At 40.1% G+C, this 25,447-nt stretch overlaps 1 protein-coding gene across 6 annotated transcripts in view; it reads left to right on the top strand.

Annotated features, from left to right (window-relative positions):
• The window catches only part of MAPRE2 (microtubule associated protein RP/EB family member 2), a 162,365-nt gene that overhangs the window by 75,881 nt on the left and 61,037 nt on the right, over window positions 1–25,447 (top strand). For 5 of the 6 annotated variants that reach the window (XM_067699342.1, XM_067699340.1, XM_067699341.1 and 2 more), the window contains one exon: window positions 16,726–16,853. The exons of the other annotated variant lie outside the window; for it this stretch is intronic. In XM_067699342.1, coding sequence (XP_067555443.1) covers window positions 16,733–16,853 — 121 coding nt within the window. In that variant the 5' untranslated portion in view covers window positions 16,726–16,732. The remainder of the gene's footprint in view (window positions 1–16,725; window positions 16,854–25,447) is intronic. 6 annotated transcript variants of the gene reach the window in all.

Genomic DNA, 25,447 nt, shown 5'->3' with positions numbered 1-25,447 from the left:
AATTAAGAAGAGTGGGTGGCAAGGACAGGGCTGGGGGTATGTGGGTGTATATCATCCATTTTAGAGTTAAATTCACTGGGACATAGTTTAACACTGGCCTGTACTTCCCTTTTTCTTTTGGGCTTAATTTTATTGGTACTTCAGTTTCCATTTCCGTTTCAGAATGTTCTCGTAAATTTAAAAATGAATTTTGCCACAGTGTAAATACAGACCTTTGGATAGGCACCAGTCTCTAAGAGTGAGATACCCAGAGATCTGTGTTTGGTATTTGTTTTTTAAGAAATTGGTTTTTTTAAACACATAGTCAAGACATCAATCTGAAGCCTTTTATTAGTTGAAAAAAATTATAAGCAGTAATAGTGTACGTGGTCTCTGTCCATTTTGACTAAGCTACCACAGAAAGAAAATTGAGAGACTTGAGTCCAAGATACGTAGTAACTAGAAATGCAAAACGTGGTGATTCCTAAAATATTAGCATGGCTTATATGTTACAGCTGGCAGGTTTTTGAGCCAAAACTCATTCCCAGCATTAAACTGAGTAAAACTAGTTACCCAAATCTCTCCATTTCAGGCTCTTCTTCAGGAAAACTTATGTTAAAAGGTCATCTTGGTTAAAGGGAAAATGTACAATGAGGACTAAAAAAGGAAAAATGGTTTTTATTCAAGGCCACAGTGGTATTCACACTTGGAGGTCTGTCTTCTTCTCACTTACTCTCGTGACATCATAAAACCCGAGAGCAGAAAGGGACTTGGTTGAGGGCAGGATTCCTGGAATCAGCCCTGGGTCCAGATCCCAGCTCTTGCATTTAATAACTGTGACTGGGCGAGTGCCTAACCCTCCCCGAGTCTGTGTACCTTCTCCTCCGTCATGGCAGAAATGCAGTAGCTGTCGCATAGCATTGTCGTGAAGACTAAATGAGAAGATGAGTGTTAACTACGTACCAAAGATCCAAAGAGGTTAGGCACATGTGCCCAAGTTCGCCTAGCTGGTTGGTGGTAGCTCTGGGGTTAGAAGCCAGATCAGCGGTCTCATGAAGCTGAAATGTGTACAAATAATGAGTGCGCTTTTCATCCTGGTGTTGGAGACATGAAGAATGGCATGTTTCTCTACTCCCTTCTTTCTTTTAGACAGCAGACACCAGAGTCCTTTAGTTCACTCAACCCTAATTTATCCTCACCTGACCATCTCACACAGCACTAGAGACGTGTATTGACAGTTGCCTTACATGGCATGATTTTGGGAACCCTGTAACTTTCTCCTCCCCACGAAATTCTCCCTCACATGCATCCATTCGGGTTTTATTTACTGTGCACCCACTATGTCCCAGGCACTGCTCTAGACATAGGAGACACACGGTAACAAAATGTATTCTATAAAGAACCTGCCTTCATAGAGCTAACTTCATTAGGGCAAGAGGTAGCGGACAGACAGTAAACTAACGGGATAATCACAGCTTGTGTTAGTATCACGGAGGAAAGAACAGGTGGTGGAGGAGTACCTGGAGGAGGCCACTTTAGAGTGTGGTCAGGGAGGGCTTGCTGAGAAGGTGACATTTGAGCTGAACCTGAAGCATGAGATGTAACCCATGGTGCCAAGTGCTGGGAATGACCCCTTCCTTCGTGTAAGACCTTGAGCCCCAATTATCCCTAAGGATCAGCGTTGAAGCTGTCGTCCCTCATTTGTTTTTTATTACGCGAAGTTTTCAGGAAGTCACACAGCTGAGGATGAGAAGTACCTGAGGAGGAATCAGCACCACCGAGAGCACAAAATAGTTCAGAACCGGAGGTGGGGGGCACTTCTAACAAAATTTGCCCCCCACCCGGCTTTGCCTGGTATTGGTGGTGTGTTCATGCAGTCATCACATACTCTTCTGCTACGTCTTACGCACCTGGTTTTATGCAGGGGGCATTAGCAACTGAGCATGACCGCCCACCATGGTGGCAGCAGCACCCATGCCCTGAAGGGTTGACCCGAGGTCGTGCGGGGTGGGGGAGGCTTGGGACTGGAAATGACTTAGGATCATGGGAGAGAGCTAAGGTCAGGGTGAGAAGGAACAGGGCCAAGTAGGGCTAGGAAAGTTAAACAGAAGGCATATGGTGCAGATCGAGTGGATGTACCCGGAGCCAAGTTGAGGAGGGGCGGGGGGACTGGGCAAAAGTTGGTGCCCTGAGGAGGCCAGCCAAGCCTGTGGCATGGGAATGAGCTCTGGGTCATTGAAGTTATTTTCAGAGCATGGACCAAGCCACTCACTGTTTGAAACAGATGGACATTTAGGCAAATGTAATCAGTTATAATCAGTTGCATTTCTGACCATATGGCGTGTGTGTGTGTGTGTGTGTGTGTGTGTGTATGTGTGCTTATGGCTTTAAACTTTTTGCTTCCGTTATACGCAGTTGAATTTCATTCATGTCCGTGAATGTTATGAATGCCACAAAAAACTTTTAGAATTCCCAAATTTCTTCACTCCTTGGATAAGAGCCAAGTTTCCAAGTCATTTCAGGGCCGTAGCAATTGACTGTTAATTCTGAATTTAAAAACCCAAACCCTTTATATGCTGGGTTTTTTTTTTTTTAACAAATCAATTAATATTTTACTTAGCATGCAATTTTAACGCATTGAATAAATGAACACAAATCGTCTATGTCTTTCATCATTCAGCATGACCTCAAAATCTCAGACAAGCTAAACAACCACTCTCTGGACCTTAGGGGGTGGAGCCATGCAGGAGTGTTTTTTTGTTTTGTAATTTATTGAAGTCTAGTTGATCTACAATGTTGTGTTAGTTTCAGGTGTACAGCAAAGTGACTCCGTTATACGTGTATGCTATCTTGAAAATTGCATTTCTGTTTCATCTCCTTACGATATTGGGGGTAGCCAAGCTAAGGAGCCACCTACTGAATAGTACCTGGTGGGGTTCACGCAGATATCCACGAGGCTGTTAAGTGGAGGTTGATTTTCAAGGCTAGTTAGAGAGTCTCCTTTTGCAGGCGGTTGGAGAAATCTGTTGTAATCATATTCTGTTTTTAAAAAATAGTCCTTGGAATACTTGGTGGTGTGGCAGGAAGGAGCTTGATCTCTGTTTTTAAAAGGAACAGTTAATGGTAGATGGGATGGACACCCTGCAAAAGGGTATTATTTTCTGTTCATTCTCTCTGGGAGATGGCAATGATTAGCTGGAGGTAGGACCTCTGATTGTGAGACGACATGGAGCTTTGCGCCACAATTAAAAGCATTATCATCAAGCAGTGGATGATAACGAAGGGCACGTTAATAGTCGCAATCGTAGGCTGCTTGGAAGAGCCTGGAATAAAGAGCAGGCTAATGTGCCCTCTGATAAAACTCATATTTTATGCAATGTTTCTCTAAGCAGCTTAGTATTAAAGTTCTTTTACACTGGTTTTCTTCACTAGCTCTAAATGGTGAATAGCCTAATTTCGAGGAAAAATGAGTATATTTCACATCCTGTGTTTTAATAAAATATATGCATTTTATAATTGTGGGTGTATCTGGATGCTTCTCTGCTGTCCTTGTCTAAAGTTAGTACTGCACCCAGGCCTCTGCCCCCGCTGAGCTCTCTGGGGAGGGTTGGTGCCTGGAAGAGTCCGTTTTGCGTTGTCTGTCTCATCCCGTAAGACAGTCGTAGAGCCCTGTAAAAATAAAACAGATGCACATCTGCCCACGATGGCTTAAGTGTGTTATTATTACCTGAAGACAATAAATGACCCCTGAAACTCCCCTCCCAGCCCTAGAGTCCATGCAGCCATCAATTATTCCACAAGTTAAGTGGACGCCTTAATACCCAATTTTCAATGAAACTCAGTACAGTTTCCAGAATGTCTCTCCAGGGAGATTTCATCTTGTCAGTGTTTGTCTTTCAGAGACCCTCTGTGACTCCAGCTTCCCTCCATCCTGATCTCCCTCCCCAACCAAATACTGTCCCCCTGCCCCCATATTCTGGGTCGCAAATAAAGAGCAAATGATGAATCGAGAATTATCTGGAGATACTCTTTCTTTGGTGAGATGTTTAAATCCTCCCCCTCACGGTATTGAATCTGGAGAATGAATTATGCACAGCTGAAAGGCGGAGAAGTTTCTGGTTCAGGGGACACTTACCAGTTACTCCCAACGGATGCCCAGTTCATTATCAGGGACAGCCACAGGGATTTCACATCAGCCTTTTGTGAGGAGGGAGCCAGGAAGCAGACACTCACGCAGAATCTATTTCTGTTGTTACAAAGCTTTGCAGAGGAAAACTCTGACATTTAAGTGAGTGTCTGCCATTGGGACCCAATCTCTTCATCCCCCCTCAGGTTGATGAACGACTTTTGGACTTCCTTCCTTTGTCTCCATATTTAATCAGTGGGTATAAATATACACTTCTTGGGCTTCCCTGGTGGCGCAGTGGTTGAGAGTCCGCCTGCTGATGCAAGGGACACGGGTTCGTGCCCCGGTCTGGGAGGATCCCACATGCCGCGGAGCGGCTGGACCCGTGAGCCATGGCCACTGAGCCCGCGTGTCCGGAGCCTGTGCTCCGCAACGGGAGAGGCCACAGCAGTGAGAGGCCCGCGTATAGCAAAAATATATATATATATATACACTTCTTTTCTTCAGTGTATATTTACAGGTTACTTTAGAAAGATGCCACTTGTAAGAGAAGGAAATAATTCATTTTTAGATCAGTGATTGTCTTGATCTCTTTTTAAACTCTTATCATAATACTTGTGGGTCCATAGAAGTGTTTGCAAAATGGCTATTTCTGTTAGGATGACCCCCCCCCCCCAAATTTCTTTCTGAGTAAAAAGCCACATTTACGAGTGTGTTTGAAATAATGCACCTCCCTTTACCTAGTATGTAGGAACAGGCCAACCTTGACAATGTTAAAAAATATGAACCAAAGAACAGCCCTGTGGGAAGGGAATTAAAGGTGAGGCCTTGACCTAGACCAAGTGTAAGTCCAGTGATTGGTAAAGAAAGTGTTCTTGGGACTCACAGGTACTTCTCCACCTTGACATATATGGAGACTTAAGAGCCGTTTTGGCCAGCAGGACATGGCTTCCTACGAAGCATTGATACCTTTAGACGTAACTTAAGAAACCACTCAGATTATAGATTATTAATGGACTTCAGAAATCCTTATGTGCCCAAGCTCAAAGATGTGTTTCCCAGGTGAAAGAAAAATGCCATTATTCTTCATACCTCTTTTCCAGTCTGTTCTTTGTTTTGTAACTGGGTAGAGGGTAGATTGCATGTGTCGGTCTTAGGCTGGTGGAGGTGGATTACTTCCCCCAGTGAAAATACAGATTGTTATGAGAGAGAGAGAAGAAAGATGGTCACAGACATGAGTATAGTTGTCAGTTGTCAGCGCAAAATTGTGTGAACAGAGTATATTGCCATGGGGGGGGGCGGTGAATTTACAGAACATTTTATATTGAACATGAAATTTCCAGTTGTGTATAGACTCCTTTAGGGAATGAAATAAAGAAAGTAACTTAAGTCAGGGTGTGTGGGGTGGGGTGGGGGAGCGGGGGGGGTTGGCTTTTAAAGGTTCAGCTTCAAAATGCGTTTGGGGTAAATCAAAGCCAAACAGAGCCTACTTACAGAGCAGCAGACAGAAGTCAACCACTTACGGAAGGCAGTTCTTCTGCAGATGGTCGTGTCTAAACTTGGGAATTCTGGCAAACTCAGACGATAGTTGTGAAAAAAAAAATCAAAATCAAAATAGGTTCCATATGCCTCAGTCCCAAAATTAATTTCTCAAGCCCCTCTCCTTACAGCCACGCACCCAAAACAGCATCAGAGCCAGGGTCCTGAGACACCTGGTTTATTGTGAGCCCTGCTGAAAAAACACTGCGTTTTCCTCCAAATGGAGTGATCAGTCATGTTTCCCCTTAAATGTACACAGTGTGGCTGTGGTCTATTGGTAAGGGTGGGGCGGAGAGATGAAATGAATTACATAAGAAATAATTCCAGTTGAAGGGCACCTATAATGCTAGCTATGACATTTTACGTGTTTGCTACATTTTGAAGAGACACTCCTCTGGAATAATGAATAAACCTTGCCCAGTTTGTTCTTGGACACAACTGTGGACTATTTTGTAACTGGTTTAGGGGCCCATGACTAGTAAGGTGGTAGAATCCATGTTTTGGTTTCCACGGTTCGGGGCTTGCCAAGTCTTTATCCAGGCTTTGTTCAGTAGGCGAGCTCAAGTCTCAGTCCATAAAATTCCTTTTGTTTCAGTAGCAGAAATGTAATTTCTCATTTCTATGGCTGAGCGACTGCTGCAAGGCATAAACTTGCCGTACGTTTCCTGACCGCACCCCCAAGTGCTGAATACAAGATTGAAATGGGGCAAAATCAACACACTGGCCCTCAGCCTGAGGCTGGCCTTTTTCTGAAGTCACATGTGTCAGTGGTCACTATCCACAGACAAGCCAGAAATACGACTTCACCTGCTCGAGGTATGAAGGGATTTTCATTTTTCTGTGTTTTTGTTTCTCTCACTTGTAAAAATAAAATATATATACATACATATATATATATACACACACATACATATATATATATATATATATATATATAGAGAGAGAGAGAGAGAGAGAGAGAGAGAGAGCGCCAGCTTCCCAGAAGAGAGAGAGAGAGTGCCAGCTTCCCAGAAAGGTATTTGGACATTCACAGAAATTGTGTAAACTATATGCTGATTATTGGTTTACTTTCAAGAAGAAGCAATGGATGCAAATTCATTTTGTAAAATTTATTTTATTGAAGTATAGTTGATTTACAATGTTGTGTTAATTTCTGCTGTGCAAATTCATTTTAAAATAAAATTTCAATGCCATTTTCAAAATATGTGACCCAGAGACTGACATGCCAGAAAATTGTCCCTTACCTACTGCTCTCAGTGCTTTTGTACTTACCAGGTTTTAAACACATAGTGATCTGGTTAAAGTTCCGACTGAAAGCCACAAATAAGAGGACAGTGCTTTGACTTCCTTTTTTACAAGGATGACAATGAGAGAAATGCTTGTTCTAAAGAACAGATGTCAGGTCATCGAAGAATAAACAGTTATTTCTGTGGAAGATATAACGCTGAAGATCCAAACAGAATAAACCATGCACACTGCATTGGCTCCTTATTCTGTAGCATTCGGTATTACCTTACCTTTCGTAGCCACTTACTTTGCTTGCCTGAGTCTCTGGAAATTACTCAGTACATTTTAAAAAAATTAATATTTCAAAGTGTTTTAATTCATACCTTCAAAAGGACTAGGAATCCACATTTGTCAGGGAAGAATACCGTTCCTGACCGGCTCCCCTCATGGGATTTTTTCAAGAATCAAAACGGAAGCATGGAATCACTTTAACTCTAAAATGATAGAAAACTTCCTTTTGTTATCCACACAACACTTCTGAAGAATAAGCAGGGACCAGTACTTTCACCTTTATATTGTAATATAGGTTGACATCCAGGAAATTATAAGGAAATCTTCAGATTCTAGTGGATATCTACAGAAGAGCTAAGACTGTTAAACTCCACCAACCCCGAGTTTAACATTTAGAAAAATATAAATTTTCTTCTACAAACTGTTGAGTCAACTTGAATAATTTAGGCTTGAAGGTATTGAAGTTGCACCTGTAGAAAGAAAAAGTTTTCTTTTTTCTGAAGGAATTAGGGGGAGAAAAAAGTGGATGGGCAGAGCAGGAATAGAATTCTTTTTCCACGTTAGCTGCCCCCTGACTTACTAGAGGTTGGGAAGAGCACTTCCCTCTCCGCAGAGAGAGAATCAGGACTCAGCTCTCCCTCCTAAAACCTGAAGGTGCCACACATTTGGATGGGGAACTAATAAAGGGAGTGAGAGATAACCACAAAGTGAAATGAATTTAGAAGTATCTTGGTAAAATTCGGAGCCAGATCGATGATAAGAATATTCTAATCAGCATGGATGGTAAATAGAAATTAACTGTGTTGAGTCCATTGCTGTTAATTTGAAGTAGGTATGGAAATCTGTTTAATGTGTTGTTAATGTTTTATTTTAGAAAATGTAAGGAACTGTTCCTAACCTTGACTGGTTCACCCTTACTCTGTCCTCTATCCTAGTTTTCCCACAGGTCCCTTAACAATGGTTGTTTTTACTGCAGGGTTTCTAGGGATTGCAGTTGTGTCAGATGGAGATGGGGATGTGGTAGAGGTTAGAGTGGTGAGTCTAGTAACTAATTAACTGGAGTATTCATAAAGCAAAAATCAGGTGCTATTCCACTGTTTACCTGGTCATCTTAATGAGCTCCTTGAAGGCAGATAATGCTTTGCTTGCTGTTGTGAGCCAACTGTCTTGATATGAAAGGATTGTTGTCCTTTGGTGAACGTTGTCAATAAAGGTGCAGAAAAGAGTGTGATTCATTGACAGAACCTGCAGCAAATGACTTGCTTCCTTGTTCTTATGGATTTTTTAAAAGCTATCATAACTCTTCTACCTGCCCTTTGGTTGTACCTTTCTTTCTATTTAACCACAGAACATCTTTACTCACTTATATATGGATTATCTTTCTAAAACACAGATCTGATTGTGTCTGTCCCACTTTGCGTTTAGTTTTGTTTTTAAGTCATCTAGAGCAAAAATTTCATCCCAACTTGGCTTAATGCCATCTGGCACAATTCTGGGCCTTGGTGCCTCCTCCTCCATCAATACATCGCCTGGTAAAGCAAAAGCTTCTCACTACTGCCTATAGGCAAAGCCATTAGAAAAGTACGCGAACTGCCAAAAGTTATGCCAGTATGTGAAAATTATACCAGACTGTCCAAAACACTTAAAATTTTGAATTTTTTTCTGAGGTTTTAAAAATTTTAAAATTTAAAAAATTTTAAAGATTTTAAAAATTGACTAGTAACTAAAAGCAAATGGTTTTGTTTACTAAGTGATAGACTAAAGAAAACAGTGGAAGTTATTAACCAAAAAATGAAAAACCTTTTAATAATGTTATGGAAAAGCAGTTACTGTAGTCACATTATCTGGGATGTCAGTGACAGGAGTTTTTTTAGATCTTCAGGGCAAGAGAATCTAGAGACAAGGGTGCTTCTGGGGATGGGTGGATATTTATTTTTATACCTATATGTGACCGCCTGGAGGGGTGGGATAGGGAGGGTGGGAGGGAGGGAGACACAAGAGGGAAGAGATATGGAAACATACGTATATGTATAACTGATTCACTTTGTTATAAAGCAGAAACTAACACACCATTGTAAAGCAATTATGCCCCAATAAAGATGTTTAAAAAAAAAAAGTAGGCAAAGCAATATGTAGAAAAATGGAGAAATTAAAACATGTTAACAATTAAAAAATAATAATAATAAAATCTTTACTTAGCACTTTAAGTAAAAAGCAGATTTTTGTTGCTTTAGGATTAATAAGAATTCCAAACACAACTGTTTCATAAATGTATAGATTTTTGTGTAAAACCCGTAAGACTAGATTTTTCTGTCCTATATAGTCGTGCTTAAAAATATTATCTCTAAATACCATTTGTGACCAAAGGAATAAGGAATCCTTGGAGAAATGACTGGTTTTAGGTCTAAGGCAGCAAAGGTACAAGTCAAGCCTGAAGCATTTTGTCATACCAGAAAGCAGGGAAGTTAGCAAAGACTACTAGGATCTTCTCAAAAGAACCTAGAAACCAGTTTGAATAAAGGCATAAACTGCATTGGATTGAAACGTATCAAATGTGTTTAAATCCATGAGTTCATAATTACACTTAAAAAATAAAAACCTCATTGGTCGTGTTTGGAGAATATTAGGAACTTACCTCATTGTTTTGAAAATCTGTAAATAAAAGGAAAGAATCGGGCATCTATCTTGCCTTTCCTATATGCTCAGTATCTCAAAGGGCAAATTTCTGTTTGTAGAATTATTCTAGCTAATAAATCAAGAATGAATAGAAGAAAAGAGAGAGGATTCAAATAAACAAAATAAGAAATGAAAGAGGAGAAATAACAACCAATACTGCAGAAATACAAAAAATCATAAGAGAATAGTATGAACAATTATATGCCACCAGATTGGACAACCTAGAAGAAATGGACAAGTTTCTAGAAACATACAGCTCACCCAAACTGAATCAAGAAGAAGTAGATAATTTGCACAGACCGATCACTAGAAGTTAAATAGAATCTGTAATTTAAAAAACTCCCTGAAAACACAAGTCCAGGACCAGATGTCTTCACTGGGGAATTCTACCAAACATGCAAAAAAGAACTTATACTGATCCTTCACAGATTCTTCCAAAAGACTGAACAAGAGGGAACACTCCCTAAGTCATTCTATGAAACCACCATCACCCTGATGCCAAAACCAGACAAAGACACTACCAAAAAAGAAAATTACAGGCCAATATCTTTGATGAATGTAGATGAGGAAATCCTTAACAATATATTAGCAAACTGGATCCAACAACACATGAAAAGGATCATACACCATGATCAAGTTGGATTCATCCTAGGGTCATGAGGATGGTTCAACATGTGTAAATCAATTAGTGTGATACACCACATCAACAAAAGAAAAGACAAAAACCACATGATCATTTCAATAGATGCAGGGAAAGTATTTGATGAAATTCAACATCCATTCATGATAAAAACTCTCACCTAAATGGGTATAGAGGGAACGTATTTCAACATAATAGAAGCTATTTATGACAAACCCACAGCCAACATGACACTCAACAGTGAAAAGCTGAAAACCTTTCCACTAAATTCTGGAACAAGGCAAGGTGCCCACTCTCACCACTTCTATTCAACATAGTATTGGAAGGCCTAGCCACAGCAGTTGGACAAGAAAAAGAAATAAAAGTCCAAATTGGAAGGGAAGTGATACAATTGTCATTATATGCAGATGACATGAAACTCTCTATAGAAAACCCTAAAGACTCCACACAAAAACTATTAGAACTGATAAACAAATTCAGCAAGGTATCAGGATACAAGATTTATATACAGAAATCTGTTGTGCTTTTTTACACTAATAATGAAGTATCAGAAAGAGAAAGAAAAAGAAATCCCTTTTAAAATTGCATCAAAAATAAAAAGACTTAGGAATAAAACTGACCAAGGAGGTTAGAGACTTACAGGCTAAGAGCTATAAAACATTGATAAAGGAAATTGAAGATCATTCAAAGAAATGGAAAGGTAGCTCATGCTCTTGGATTGGAAGAATTAATATTATTAAAATGGCCATACTACCCAAAGCAATCTACAGATTTAATGCCATCCCTATCAAATTACCCATGACATTTTTCACACAACTAGAACAAATAATCCTAAAACTTATATGGAATCACAAAAGACCCAGAATTGCCAAAGCAATCCTGAGGAAAAAGAACAAAGCTGGAGGCATAACCCTCATGGATTTCAGACAATACTACAAAGCTACAGTAATCAAAACAGTGTGGTATTGGCACAAAAACAGACATATGGATCAATGGAACAGACTAGAGAGCCCAGAAATAAACCCATATACCTACGGTTAACTAGTGTTCGACAAAGGAGGCAAGAATATAAAATGGAGAAAAGACAGTCTCTTTAGCAAGTGGTGTTAGGAAAGCTGAACAGCCGCATGTAAATCAGTGAAGTTAGAACACTCTCTTACACCATACACAAAAATAAACTCAGACTTTCCTGGTGGCGCAGTGGTTAAGAATCTCCCTGCCAATGCAGGGGACACGGGTTCAAGCCCTGGTCCAGGAAGATCCCACATGCCACAGAGCAACTAAGCCCGTGCGCCACCACTACTGAACCTGTGCTCTAGAGCCTGCGAGCCACAACTACTGAGCCCACGTGCCACAACTACTGAATCCCATGCACCTAGAGCCTGTACTTTGCAACAAGAGAAGCCACTGCGATGAGAAGCCCGTGCACCACAACGAAGAGTAGGCCCCGCTCACCACAATTAGAAAAAGCCCACACACAGCAACAAAGACCCAACGCAGCCAAAAATAAATAAATAAATTTATAAAAAATAAATAAACCCAAGATGGCTTAAAGACTTAAATATAAGATGTGACACTATAAAGCTCTTAGAAGAGAATATAGGCAAAACATTCTCTGACATAAATCGTAGCAATACCTTCTTAGATCAGTCTCCTAAGGTAATAGAAGTAAAAGCAAAAATAAACAAATGGGACCTAATCAAACTTATAAGCTTTTGCACAGCAAAGGAAACCATAAACAAAACGAAAATACAATGGGAGAAAAGATTTGCAAACAATGCAACTGACAAGGGCTTAATTTCCTAAATATACAAACAGCTCATGTAGCTCAATATCAAAAAACAAACAACCCAATACAAAATGAGCAGAAGATCTAAATAGACATTTCTCCAAAGAAGACATATAGATGGCCAATACGCACATGAAAAGATGTTCACCATTGTTCATTATTAGAGAAATGCAAGTCAAAACTACAATTAGGTACCACCTCACACTGGTCAGAATGGCCATCAACAAGAAGTCTACAAATAATAAATGCTGGACAGGGTGTAGGGAAAAGGGAACCCTCCTACACTGTTGGTGGGAATGTAAATTGGTGCAGCCACTATGGAGAACAATATGGAGGTTCCTTAAAAAACTAAAAATAAAGTTACCATATGATCCAGCAATAACACTCCTGGGCATATATCCAGGAAAGAGGAAAACTCTAATTCGAAAAGATCCATGGACCCCATTGTTCATAGCAGCACTACTTACAATAGCCAAGACATGGAAGCAACCTAAGTGTCCATCGACAGGTGTGGGGGTGTGTGTGGGGGTGTGTGGGGGGGTGTGTGTATAAAATGAAATATTACTCAGCCATAAAAAATGAAATAATGCCATTTGCAGCAACATGGATGGAGCTAGAGATTATCACACTAAGTGGAGTAAGTCTGACAGAGAAAGACAAATATCACATGATGTCACTTACATGTGGAATCTAAAAAAAAAAATGCAACTGAACTTATTTACAAAACAGAAACATACTCACAGACATGGAAAACAAACTCATGGTTACCAAAGGGAAAAGGGGCAGGGGGAGGGATAAATTAGGAGTTTGGGATTAACATGTACACACTAGTAAGTATAAAATAGATAAACGACAGGGACCTACTGTAGAGCACAGGGAAATATATTCAATAGCTTGAAATAACCTATAATGGAAAAGAATCTGAAAAGAATACATAGGGATATATATGTATGTATGTATGACTGAATCACTTTGATGTGTACAACATTATAAATCAACTATACTTCAATTTAAGAAAAAAGAATGAATAATAGAATATCACTTTGAAGTCTCTAAAGAGTTGTTGGACCTAGGCAGATACCATCAATGGCTAACTATATCACTTAAGGAGTCAATCAGACAGTATGTGTCTCCTGATGGAAGTTGAAACACTGCATGAAATAGTCTTGTCCCCTCTCCTCCATTAGAACTTGAATCAGAGCAAGCTTCTAGGTCAAATTACCAGTTTCTGGGAATACAAGGGAGAGAAGAATATGTTAAAAGGCACCAATGGAATGCAGCGAGAAAAATCTAGATTGTGGAAATTCTACAAGACAAACAACCCATTCCTTCAATAACAGTTTTTTTAAATGCAAGGGAAATATTAGAAATGGAGAAGAAACCTCTAGATAAAAGAAAGTACATATCAAAGAATCACAATGTATGAATTTTATTTGAATTCAGATTCAAACAAATTGAAACAATTATAATGCATATTTGATGGTATTAAGAAATTTTATTTTTAGGTATGATAATGCTGTTGTTTTGTTTTCTTTTTAATGTCCTTATCTTTTAGAGACACATACAAAAATACTTAGAGGTGAGATCATATAATGCTTGGCATTTACTTCAAAGTAATCTGGCTTGGGAGATGGAGGGTGGGAGGATGGGAGTGTTGATGGGAATATAAATGAAACAAGATTGGCCAAGTATAGATAATTGTTGAAACCAAGAAGTGAACACAACTGATTTGTTATTCTGTTCTCTCTCCTTTTGCATATATCAGAAAACTTTCAAAATAGAAGTGTATATATATATATATATATACACACACATTTTATAAAAAATTATGTGTGGTATAATTGTACAAAATTAGTAAAATTGCAAAATTTCAACCAGATTTAAATATTAAAAAGAATTTGTTACCACTGTACACCTATTAGAATGGCCAAAGTCCAAAATACTGACAGTACCAAATTTTGGTGAGGATATGAAGCAATAGGAACTTTCCTTTATTTATTTATTTATTTTATTTTATTTTTTGGCTGCGTTGGGTCCCCGCTACTGCGCGTGGGCCCCCTCCAGCAGCGACGAGTGGGGGCCACCCTTCGCCGCTGGTGCGCAGGCCTCCCACCGTGGTGGTCTCCCCTGCTGCAGAGCACGGGCTCCAGGTGCGCGGGCCCACAGTCATGGCTCACGGGCTTCAGAGCGCAGGCGCACGGGCCTAGTTGCTCCGTGGCATGCGGGATCCCCCCCAGACCAGGGATCGATCCTGTGTCCCGTGCACCAGCGGGCGGATTCTCAACCACTGCGCCACCAGGGAAATCCCAGAACTTTCTTTTTTTTTTAATGTTCATAATGACTTTATTTATAATAGCCCCAAACTGTAAACAACCCAAATGTCCATCAACAGGTAAATGAATAAACAAACTCAATATATACATACAATGGAACACTACTCAGCAATGAAAAGGTGTGAACTACTGATATACAGTGCAGCATGGATCTCACGGTTTTATGAAAGAAGCCATACAAATGTATATACTATGTGATTCTATTTATAGAAAATTCTAGAAAATGCAAACTAGTCTATAGTAACTTTCATTCATTGCTGTTGGGAATGCAAAACGGTGCAGCAACTTTGCAAGACAGTTTGGTAATTTCTTATAAAATTGAACATACTCTTACCATTGCAACCCATTAGTCATGCTGTTTGGTATTTACCCAAATGAATGAACACTTATAAAAACCTGCACATGTATATTTGTAGCAGCTTTATTCATAATTGCCAAAACTTGATGGCAACCAAGATGTCTTTCAGTAGGTGAGTGGTACATTGAGACAGTGCAGTATTATTCAGCGCTAAAAAGAAGTGAGCTCTCAAGCCATGAAAAGGCATGGAGGCACTTTAAATGTGCATTACTGAAGGAAGCCAGTCTGTGGTTCCAACTATGCGACATTCTGGAAAAGGTAAAACTATGGAGACATTAAAAGAAATCAGTGTTTTCCAGGAATGGTGGGAGGGAGGGATGAATCAGCAGAGCACAGAGGATTTTTAGGGCACTGAAGCTATTCTGTATGGTACTACAGTGGTGGATACACGGCACTGTACATTCGTCACAGCCTGCACAATGTATAACACCAAGAGTGAACCTAATGTAAACTATGGAACCTGGGTGATAATGTATCATTGTAGGTTCACCAATTTTAACACGTACCAGCCGGTTGGGGAGATTGGAGGGGACCAGTGGAGGACAGGGGGGTATGTGGGAAAACTCTGTACATTCCACTCAATTTTGCAGTGAACCTAAAGCTGCTCTAAAAAATAAAGTTTATTAATTAAGAAAAGGAGACCAATTACACCAAACTCTAGCTATCAAAGCATTTTAAGCAAAACAAACCTTTTCTGTTACCTTTTCTATGGCCAATGTGTGCTCCTCCTGCGAAAAGTTGGGGGAAATATTAAGTGTCATGAAATGGTCAGAAGGAGTATATTAACAATCATAGCTGAAAGGAAGACTTGTGCAGTCAGGCAGGACTTCCAGATTATCCAAATACTTTTTGTATATATTTTTTTTCAAGGCTTTATCCAAAGCTTTTAGAGACTGATAGAGATTATCAGGTGAGGACTTTTCTTCTTCTTTTTTTTTTAATAAATTTATTTATTTATTTTTGGCTGTGTTTGATCTTCATTGCTGCACGCAGGCTTTCTCTAGTTGCGGCGAGTGGGGGCTACTTTTCACTGCGGTGTGCGGGCTTCTCATTGTGGTGGCTTCTCTTGTTGCGGAGCATGGGCTCTAGGCACGCGGGCTTCTGTAGTTGTGGCATGTGGGCTCAGTAGTTGTGGCGCACAGGCTTAGCTGCTCCGCAGCATGTGGGATCTTCCCGGACCAGGGCTAGAACCCATGTCCCCCGCATTGGCAGGTGGATTCTTAACCACTGTGCCACCAGGGAAGTCCCAAGGATTTTTTTTCTAATGGAGTGTATTTGTAACCTGTTTCTAAAGTGAATTTCCTTTTCTCTAAAGCTGATAAAAAATATTCACTTTCTTTTTTTTTTTTTTTTTTTTGCCTGGGCCGCATGGCTCATGGGATCTTAGTTCCCCATCCAGGGATAGAACCCAGGCCCTTGGCAGTCAGAGCGTGGAGTCCTAACCACTGGACCACCAGGGAATTCCCCAACTTACCTTCTAAGTGACTCACTAAATTACATGAGAGATTAGGCATCTCAGAACCTGAAGAACATTTGAGTCAAGTTGAGGGAGACAAAAAATGATCCTGCACGAACAATATGTGAGATTTAACCATATTATAGCAAACACGTAGAACAGAGACAAAGGGAAGAGAAAGGGCTTAGCCAGAGCAGGACTTTTACAAGCCTTAGAGTTCTGTCAGGGATCCAGAGCTTGAATGGATGTCTGTCATCTTTCTGAGTTACTTTTTTCCTTGTAGGTAAATAAACTTTGTTTGTTTTTTCTAGCTGGGGAATGGCAGTCAACGTGTATTCTACCTCGATAACCCAGGAGACTATGAGCCGACATGACATCATTGCCTGGGTTAATGACATAGTGTCTCTAAACTACACGAAAGTGGAACAGCTTTGTTCAGGTAAGAGACCCTTTTAAGTATTTACATAAACGTTTACTCCCTATCGTGTGGAATGGGATTCTGTGGACCACAGATGATGTATTTTGGATAGGAAAAAATATATGTATCCGTATTGATATGTAATTAAAGGGGGAAAGCCCAGATATAACTGAAGAACATATGGGGAAAATGATGGCCACCTAAGAGCATCGAGCCTCCACGACACATGTTATGAATGGTCTCGCTTAAGCTCTGTAACTGGTCTCCCAGCCTCTTCTCCGTCACTCCCTGTCAGCCACCACATGTCTCCTCCTAATATGCAGATTGGGTCCTGCAACACCTCTCCTTAAAAACCTTCCAGGCTGCACATTGTCCTTCCTACAGGATAAAATCCACTCCTTGATGTGGCTGATAAGGTCCTTTCTGTTCTGGCTGCAACGCATCTCCTTGGTGTCATCATCCTCCACATCTCTCTCCCCTGTGCCTCAGTCCCACAAAATACTCTTTGTTCCCTAAAGACTCCTTCCCTTTTGCGTCCCACAGCTTTTTTTCAGTCTCCCTTTGCCCTTCTTTTCATTTGCAGTAAAATCTAATTCACACTTTAAAATCCAACTCGGTTGTCACCCCCCCCCCCAAGGGTTCCCCAGGTCTCCCAGGCTCCACAGTGTTCATGGAGCGCTGTGCCCACCCTTGCAGAATAATGCATGCCGCACTGCATTGGAAGGTCCAGCTCTTACTCCCCCGAAGGTACCCAGAGCCCTTGAGGACAGGACTGTGTTTCATCCTTTGTCATGTGTCGGCGGTGGCACCCTGCCTGCCTGCTATAAAGTAGGTCTGCAGGAAATGCGTATTGAGCTAAACTTGTTTTAAAAAAAAAAAAAGATTTGACTTTAATGATAAAGTAGGAGCTTGTTAAAGAACATGTCACTAGTAAAGTAATTCATTCTTAGGTTAGAGTATTTATCAAAGAAATAGTCTTCCTTCGGGAACAGAAAGTATTTTCTTCTTGTGAACTAACAGGTAAGAGATTTCCTCTCTGCCTCTGGCTCTGACCGGATATGGTGTTACTAGAAACTATTACTGAAATGTATTCATGTGAAATCCCGCGAGACACGATAGGTGCAAAATAGTCATCAGATAGAGCTGGTGCAGTGGTGTTGGGGCAGCAGAAGGGCGTTCTGCTGGCTTTCTCAGTGGGTCGCGTGTAGAAGGATTTCATGCGGTGCCGTCAGAATTTGCAACGCCCGCACTAGTCACTCTCCGATGTGCCCGAATCCAACCCCCCAGTGAATACACTCTCCGTTTTCCACATCTAGACTGGATTAGAATCGACTAGCGGACAGACTTCCCATCTGCTGACACCTCTTCTCCCATCACCATTTTCTCACGAGCAAGATGGTGAGGGTGGCCAGAACCTAGGCATTGCCTCACCCACCCTTTCTGCGCCCAGCCCTCTAATATCAATACTGTGATTTGTGAGGTCAATAATGGATGCTAACCGGCCAGTCTTTGCCCTGCAGTACGAGCTAGAGAAAAGCTGACTTAGAATATGATGACACCCCAGATATGTGTTGTTGGCCTCTCGAAATGACTTCTAAAAGTTACTAACAGAAACAGCCCCTGTTGCACGCTCCTCAACTGCAAATCTCCACGCAGTCAAGTTTTCTGGTGCCATTCTTGCTGTGCGTTCTGGAGCTCTCTAATATGTTATTTTTAATTTGCTGGAGGGAAATGCAACCCAGAGTGTTTTCTGTTATTAGCCATCCCTTTTCTGTTAATAGCAAGTACCACTTTATATTGTACTTGTGGGTCTGTTTCTCCATACGGCCTGACACATACTCTTCCGTCAGAAATGGTCATATTGGGATGAATGAAAATCAGTTGGAAACTGCTGTGGGGCAAAGACAAAACTGTGTATCTTTCCCATAAACTGGCTGTATGTACCTGTGGATAAGGGTCATGGGGTTGGTTATCAAAGAAAAAGAGACACAGGAAGGAAGGAGATAAGAAAAAGAGTCATAGAGAAAATCGCCAGTCATGGGTCTAAAGTGTTGAAGGAGCCCATGAGGAGCTTCCTATGTAATGTACTTGGGGAGTTTTTGCTGACAAATGAAATGAGAAGCAAATTCGAATTTTTAGATACAGCAGTAATAAATGCTGGAGTGTATGTGTGCGTGTATATGTGTGTGTATGTGTGTGTACCTATTATTTATATAAATATGTAAAATTTCTTTGCATATCTTTCAAATTTCACATAAGCCAAATCCAACAAAAATTTTGGTAGCATCTGTGAAGAGTTCTTGTACAGTTTCCTTAAAGAAAGCATTGGTGTGCATTTTATAGTCGTATGTAGCTATGTTGCTACCCAGCGTGGCTTGATGAAACCTGTAGAAACCATTTTGATCATGAGAATAGATAATTGCCGTTAGGATAACTCACTAGTTACCTAAGGTTACAAGGTTGATGGGTCAGAAGAATATTTAAATATATATTTATTTAAATTATATTTAAAGGTTCCTTTCTTTATTGAAATACGTTCTTTTGTTTGTCTTGGTTTTTTGATTTTTGGATATTTTTTTGTTTTTCTGTGGGTTTTTTTGGCTCAAAAACATGTCAATGTCCACAGTAGAGAGACATGTCTTTTATTTTCAGCAGTAGTTTCATCAGAGTGTGAACTGCGGCCCATGTGCATTTATAATCTTCTGAGAAGCTGCTTAAGAATGCAGATTCTTGGGTTCATTCACCTTCTAAATCAGTGTCTCTGGATGTGTGAAGCCTAAAGTGTGCATTCTAACAAGCATCCCAAGTACTTCTGTGCTACAGCCAAGAGCTTGCAGTGCATCTTAGAGAAACTCCAAACCACTAAAAGTAAAGTTAAAACATCCAAAATTTATCTGGCACGATGTCCTCATTCATAATTTAGTCTGTGACTTTTCTCTTGCCTTCAGCAATTGCATTTAGCAGGAAGTGCTATCTTTTTATTTATTTATGAATTTATTTATTTATACCCTTCTTTGTTCTAGAAGACATTGAAGGCAGCTAGGACAATGCTATTAGGATAAGAACAAAACCAAATATTGGTGACCTAAATGATTTATCCTCAGCATACTTAATGAGTAGTCAGTCAGATTTCTTGGAAAATATCTTTTCCTTTCAGTTTCATTTTAATTTCTTTAGTTTACTCTGTGTGATATTATTTTAGCAGTGTGTTGTGGAAAAACATACACAAAATACCTTCACGTATTTAACTGATTTTTTTTTCTTGTTCAATAAAATTGTTCCTTACTCTTTTTCCTAAATGTTTATGTTCCAATCCTAGCAGTCCCCCTTTGGCATTTTTCCCCCATTTGCATTATTTCCTATTTCTTTTTTTTAAATTTCCAGCTAAGAGATTGCCCTCCAGCTAATATTAAAACTAACATCAGCTTCCTTTAGCTCATAAAGAACTGAAATACTGCTTCACGTGTGTGTGCCTTTTTCTGCAGAAATTTCTGCCTTTATATAACATCTCATTTGTTTCCATCTAAGCATTTTAAAAGCTTTTTAAAGGAGAGATGGTATGAGGTTTAACACTTAGAAACACGTTGCAGTAAGTTGCAAAAGAATGAAACTGACTCTTTTCTCCTCTTAATTTTATCCCAAGGATGTAACCTTATGAAATTGTCTTTGGACATGAAATCTGGGTCATACAGTCATATGCATATCTAGTTCGCATTCATTTCTTGTGAACAGCAACCTTTACGTTTCAAGTGAAAAGCTGGACTGTATAAATGAACAGGCTGTCAATGGGTATGAATACTGCCTATAATAATATGACAGTATACGGCTTATCTACATTTGATTTGAAAATGAATATTTGTGGATTTCCCACGTTGGGATGGGGGATTGAACCACATGAAATACCAGATTTGTTTGGCTTAAAAATATTTCATGTGTTTAGTTCAATTGCCTAATAAAATGTTTAGGGCTTTTTGTGGGGTGACACATTTTGGTTTTACTTTAGTACCGGCTCAAACCAGTTTACTAGATATTTTATAAGGGATTCAAGAGAGAGAATGGACATATAGTTAAGAGAAAAATGAAAATTTTTAAATAAAAAATTTTTTTCAAAGAGAGAGAGAATGGGCAGTATGGTTATAAATCCACTTTAGTGACTCGAGGTACCATATTGGAGATGATAGGAAAGGTAGTGAGCTATCTGGAGCAGAAGAGTGAAAAGAAATGAGGCAGGGAGTTGGTTGGGAGTGGAAGGAATGTATCTTTCCTTTGCCTCTTCACCCGCCATCCTCTGCTCTAACATACAAATTTCCTTGGAAACTTTTTTCTGACATCTATTTTTCTGTGTCCCAGTCCTCTCCCCTCAACTGGGATGCAGGCAGCAGAGCCATTGGTCCACTGCTGGGTCACTGCCAGAGCTTGGCCAGTGGGCACCTGACGAGCGACTCTCCCATGCATGGGAGAGAGAGGCTAGAGAGGCAGCCTGCCCTTCTCTCCGTGCCACCTTCCTTTCCTCCTCCCCGCTCTGTCCACAGCACAAGCAAACCACTGATGCTCAGATTCCAGTACTGTCACTAGGCTAGTTATAACAGCTCAGTGATTTTCATTTTAGTATTTGAATAAAATTTGGTTTGGATGAAACCATTTTTTTATAATGGAGATTTTTAGATCTTTTCTTGACTAGCATTAAAAAAAAAGACAGAGGGACTTCCCTGGTGGTCCAGTGGGTAAGACTCTGTGCTCCCAATGTCGGGGGCCTGGCTTCGATCCCTGGTCAGAGGACTAGATCCCGCATGTGTGCTGCAACTAAGAGTCCGTGTGCCACAATTAAGACCTGGCACAGCCAAAATAAATTAAATAAATAAATAATTTTTTATAAAAGAAAAATCAGGATTCGATTCAGCTTCATTTTGTGCTTCTCCACGTTGCTCCAGGCTTTGTCTTGGATCAAGTTTTTGGTGTTTTCTTCTTCCAGGAAAGTTCCTGAATACAGCTGGTCACATCATAGTCAAAAATGACAATTCTCAGTCCTTCATGGCTCCCAGAAGGGGCTAGCCTTTACAGTAACACTGCAAGATTCAGAGATGTGGTTGTCAGCCGTGCCTGGGACCTGTAGGACAGGTGCTCTGAGCCCCGCAGAGCGTTCTTTGTGACGTTTTTGGCTGCCATCTGTGCCTGTGAAATAGGTTGATCTCACCCTAGTATGGGGTCCGCTATGCCTTCTTCCTCCTGTCCACAGAGACCTCTGTCAGGAGGACAGGTTAGTGATGCAATCAGCTCAGAGTCTAAATTTAGTAGACCTTCTCAAGAGAGTTGGCTCTCTTGAACTAAAACCAAGTAAGGATATTTCGTCGATGTCTGGTAGCTCCAGAGCTTACTTAGCTTTATAAAATCATAGACTGTTATTTGCTTTCAGAAAGTTAAGTCATCTTGGATTGTGTTACTGTTGTTACAGACGTAATTGTATTATAGCGGAATATTATTCATATTTGCGATGTACTATGTAGAGAGGTGGGGTTTTAGGGGTTTTGCTGACAGGTTTTCTCTGATTTTATTTTGCTGAAGTTAATTTTAAAATCCGTTTGCTTGGTCTCAGCAAACCACCTAATTGGCGAGCGGGGCAGGGGGGTGGGAAAAAAAGTGAGCTGGAAAAAGGTGGGGAGGGAAATCCAACATTGGGTTCAGTTGTTGCAGTGGATAATACACTCCTGTGTCTCCACTAATGTACCTGTCGAAAGGGAGTTTATTTTTTGAGCAGAATATGGGATACAGTAGTATATTTTTCCTTCTAGACATGTTTGTTTATAGATATTTGCTACTTTGTTACCAAAAGTAAACATAAATTGGTGTTTTTGTTGTGGTTTACTGCATTTTGTAATGCTAAATACCATAGTGGAAAAAAATGTATGCATTCACCTCCATTTATCCAACTGCCCCTATAAATTTTGTTTTTTTACATAGATGATATATGCATTGATACACACACACACACACACACACACACACACACATATGTATTGATGCTGAAAGCAGTCAGCCATCTCTTCATCTGTCTCATTACTGTATTAAGTTCTGACAATCAATTTACTTTTATTTACACACGTTTTGAGCCCTTCTTTGGCCTAGGCCCCGGGGATCTGGATTAATAAGATGGGGTCGTGGTCCTCTAAGAGTTCAGTATGGCAGGGCACTGTCCTGCAGAAAACTAGAAAGCACACTGTGGCCAGTGCTGATTTGGAAGAGCTTTGAGCTTACAAAGGAGAGGTGGGGAACACAGCGAGTCTGTGGAGAAACACCTTCCTTCAGATTCTTTGGGAGTTAGTGGGTGCTGCCTTAGAATGGCTGAAGAATGGCCAAAGTTTGTGAAACACCTCAGAAATCCTCCTCTTGAGTCACATGGAGTGACCAGGACGCAGGATAATGTGTGTTTTATTAGGTCCAGCCCTTAAATACGTGAAGTATGTTGTTTCTCTAAGAGAAATGTAGAGTTTTTCCGGATGATATCATATGAGTATGTGAAAATTGTTTTTTCTCTATTTCTTTGAAGAAACTGTGCGTACATCTGGGATTTTCTCGGAAACCATAGAATTGCTCGGTTCTTTGGAAGAAATGCAACAAATATTTTCAGTTCCGTAAAGCCAGTCCTCAGCGATACAATAACTGGACAGGCCTCTAACTGAAAAGGTCTCGGGCAACTCCGTTAGTATTTTCCAGAGGGACAGACCTACAGATGTGTCGTTTCTTTTCTTACCCATTTCTACTGGAATCCCTCCTAAGTAGAGATGAACACCATAAACTAGGGGAAGGAAAACAGGGAAAACAGATCACCTGGGATGAAGACTGGCAGTTTATATACTAACAAAAAATCAAGGAACATGTAATCACTATGAGCTTAACATTGTGACTTAACAGGAACAAAGCAAACTGGTGACATGTTATTAGAAATTTTAATGATTGCCTTTGAGAATTCTCAATAAAGTCACACAATTTAATAATTGCAGGAATTTATACAAGGCAGTACCCTTAATTAAATCCTAGACTTTCATCTTTTACTGTTTTCCCTTATCTGGGAAAATTCCCAGATGACATAGATGAATCCTGTCTTCAGGGTTCTTAAGTATATCACTAATTCGCAAAATCTTTATCATGCAGTCTCCCCTTGGGTTCAGATTCTTTTTCTTCTAATCTACTATAGTAAGACTCTGCCAGGTTTCACCTGCTCCAAAACCATGAATGGGTCCATGGTTGTGAGTCTGGAAATGAGAATTGTTGTACTGGGGGCAGGTCATCAAAAGAAGTGTAGGGTGTGTCCAGGTGATGAAGATGATACTGATGAGAGTATAGGACTTAGACCAAGGAATGAATCTCCAAATCCCCAACATTGACTCCATTAGTGTTATGCCTGGAGCCCTGACTCAACGGCCCCAGAAATATTGGTGAAGGGTGTGGGAATCATAGGGCTGGAGCCCAAGGACATGTTGGGTTTTGTGATTCATAATTCTAATTTCAGAAACCTTTAGAGCTCCTTCTCCTCTGATTTTGTCTTTGCTTTATGATAAGATGCTTAGCATATGATGATACATTTATTTTGAAATCATTCACCGAGATCTTTAAAAACAAGTATCTTAAGGAAAAAGAAAGGTATGTTCCAACACATTGTAAGTTATTTTGATTTTCCTAAAGATGTTATTACTTTATGTGATGGATATATTCTTTATGAAACATTATTTTGTATTTATATTGCTATTTTTTTCTTCCCCTTTTCTCCTCTTCAGTTTAAATCATCTAAAGACTTTAACAGGAAGAGTAGAAAATTGGTGGAAAATAGTCATTTCCTTTTATAAATGAATTTGTGATTACTTAAGCACCTCATATGTTTATCTGGGGAAAAGACTTAAGGACTGGAGAAGCCCTCAAATGTTTTTCAGTCGATAAACTGGAGGATCTTAGGAATGTGTTCATCCCCTTTCTTTGCTAGCAGGAGAGGCCAAGGACCTCATTTTGTTCTTTGGTTCTTTGCCCTTTGAATCTCAAACATGCATTTTGGAGATTCATATTTCATAGCTGAAACAATCCCCTTCCATCCTCTTCATTTTTATAGCTCCAATTATTTTAACCAGCCGCATAATACATGGTTTTGTACATTAGGGGCAAAATGATGTCATAGGACCTCAACTTTTATGTATCGTCCTTTAGCATTTTCATTGTGCTTTTATATTTATTATTTATTTTAATTCTTATAACAACTGTGTGCAGAAGAAGAATAGGACTTTTTTATTCCTATTTTATATAAGAGGATAAAAGCCCAGAGAAGCCAAGTGTTCACGGCTGATGCTAGCTGGGGCCTCCCTGGATCACAGCCTTACGCTCTCCTTGTTCGTCGTGTGTGCAGCCGCTGTAGATGTGGAAGAGGGGTGTGTGCGTGTGCACGTTTTTGATTTTTTTCCATATCCACTTATCAGGAGCCCACTGAACATCTCTAGGAACAGAGGAGTTAGAAGTCCACATCCCCACCCTTTAAATTACTAATTGAGGTAATGAGACACATCTGGTAATTCGGCTGATTGCACACTGTGACCTAGTATCACATCAAGAACTTTCTTACCAAAGGTAGCCGA

Source organism: Pseudorca crassidens, chromosome 12, assembly GCF_039906515.1.
Source record: "Pseudorca crassidens isolate mPseCra1 chromosome 12, mPseCra1.hap1, whole genome shotgun sequence".
Classification (NCBI taxonomy): Eukaryota; Metazoa; Chordata; class Mammalia; order Artiodactyla; family Delphinidae; genus Pseudorca; species Pseudorca crassidens.
The sequence above is the reverse complement of the archived record's forward strand: the minus strand, read 5'-3'. Positions and strand labels throughout refer to the sequence as shown.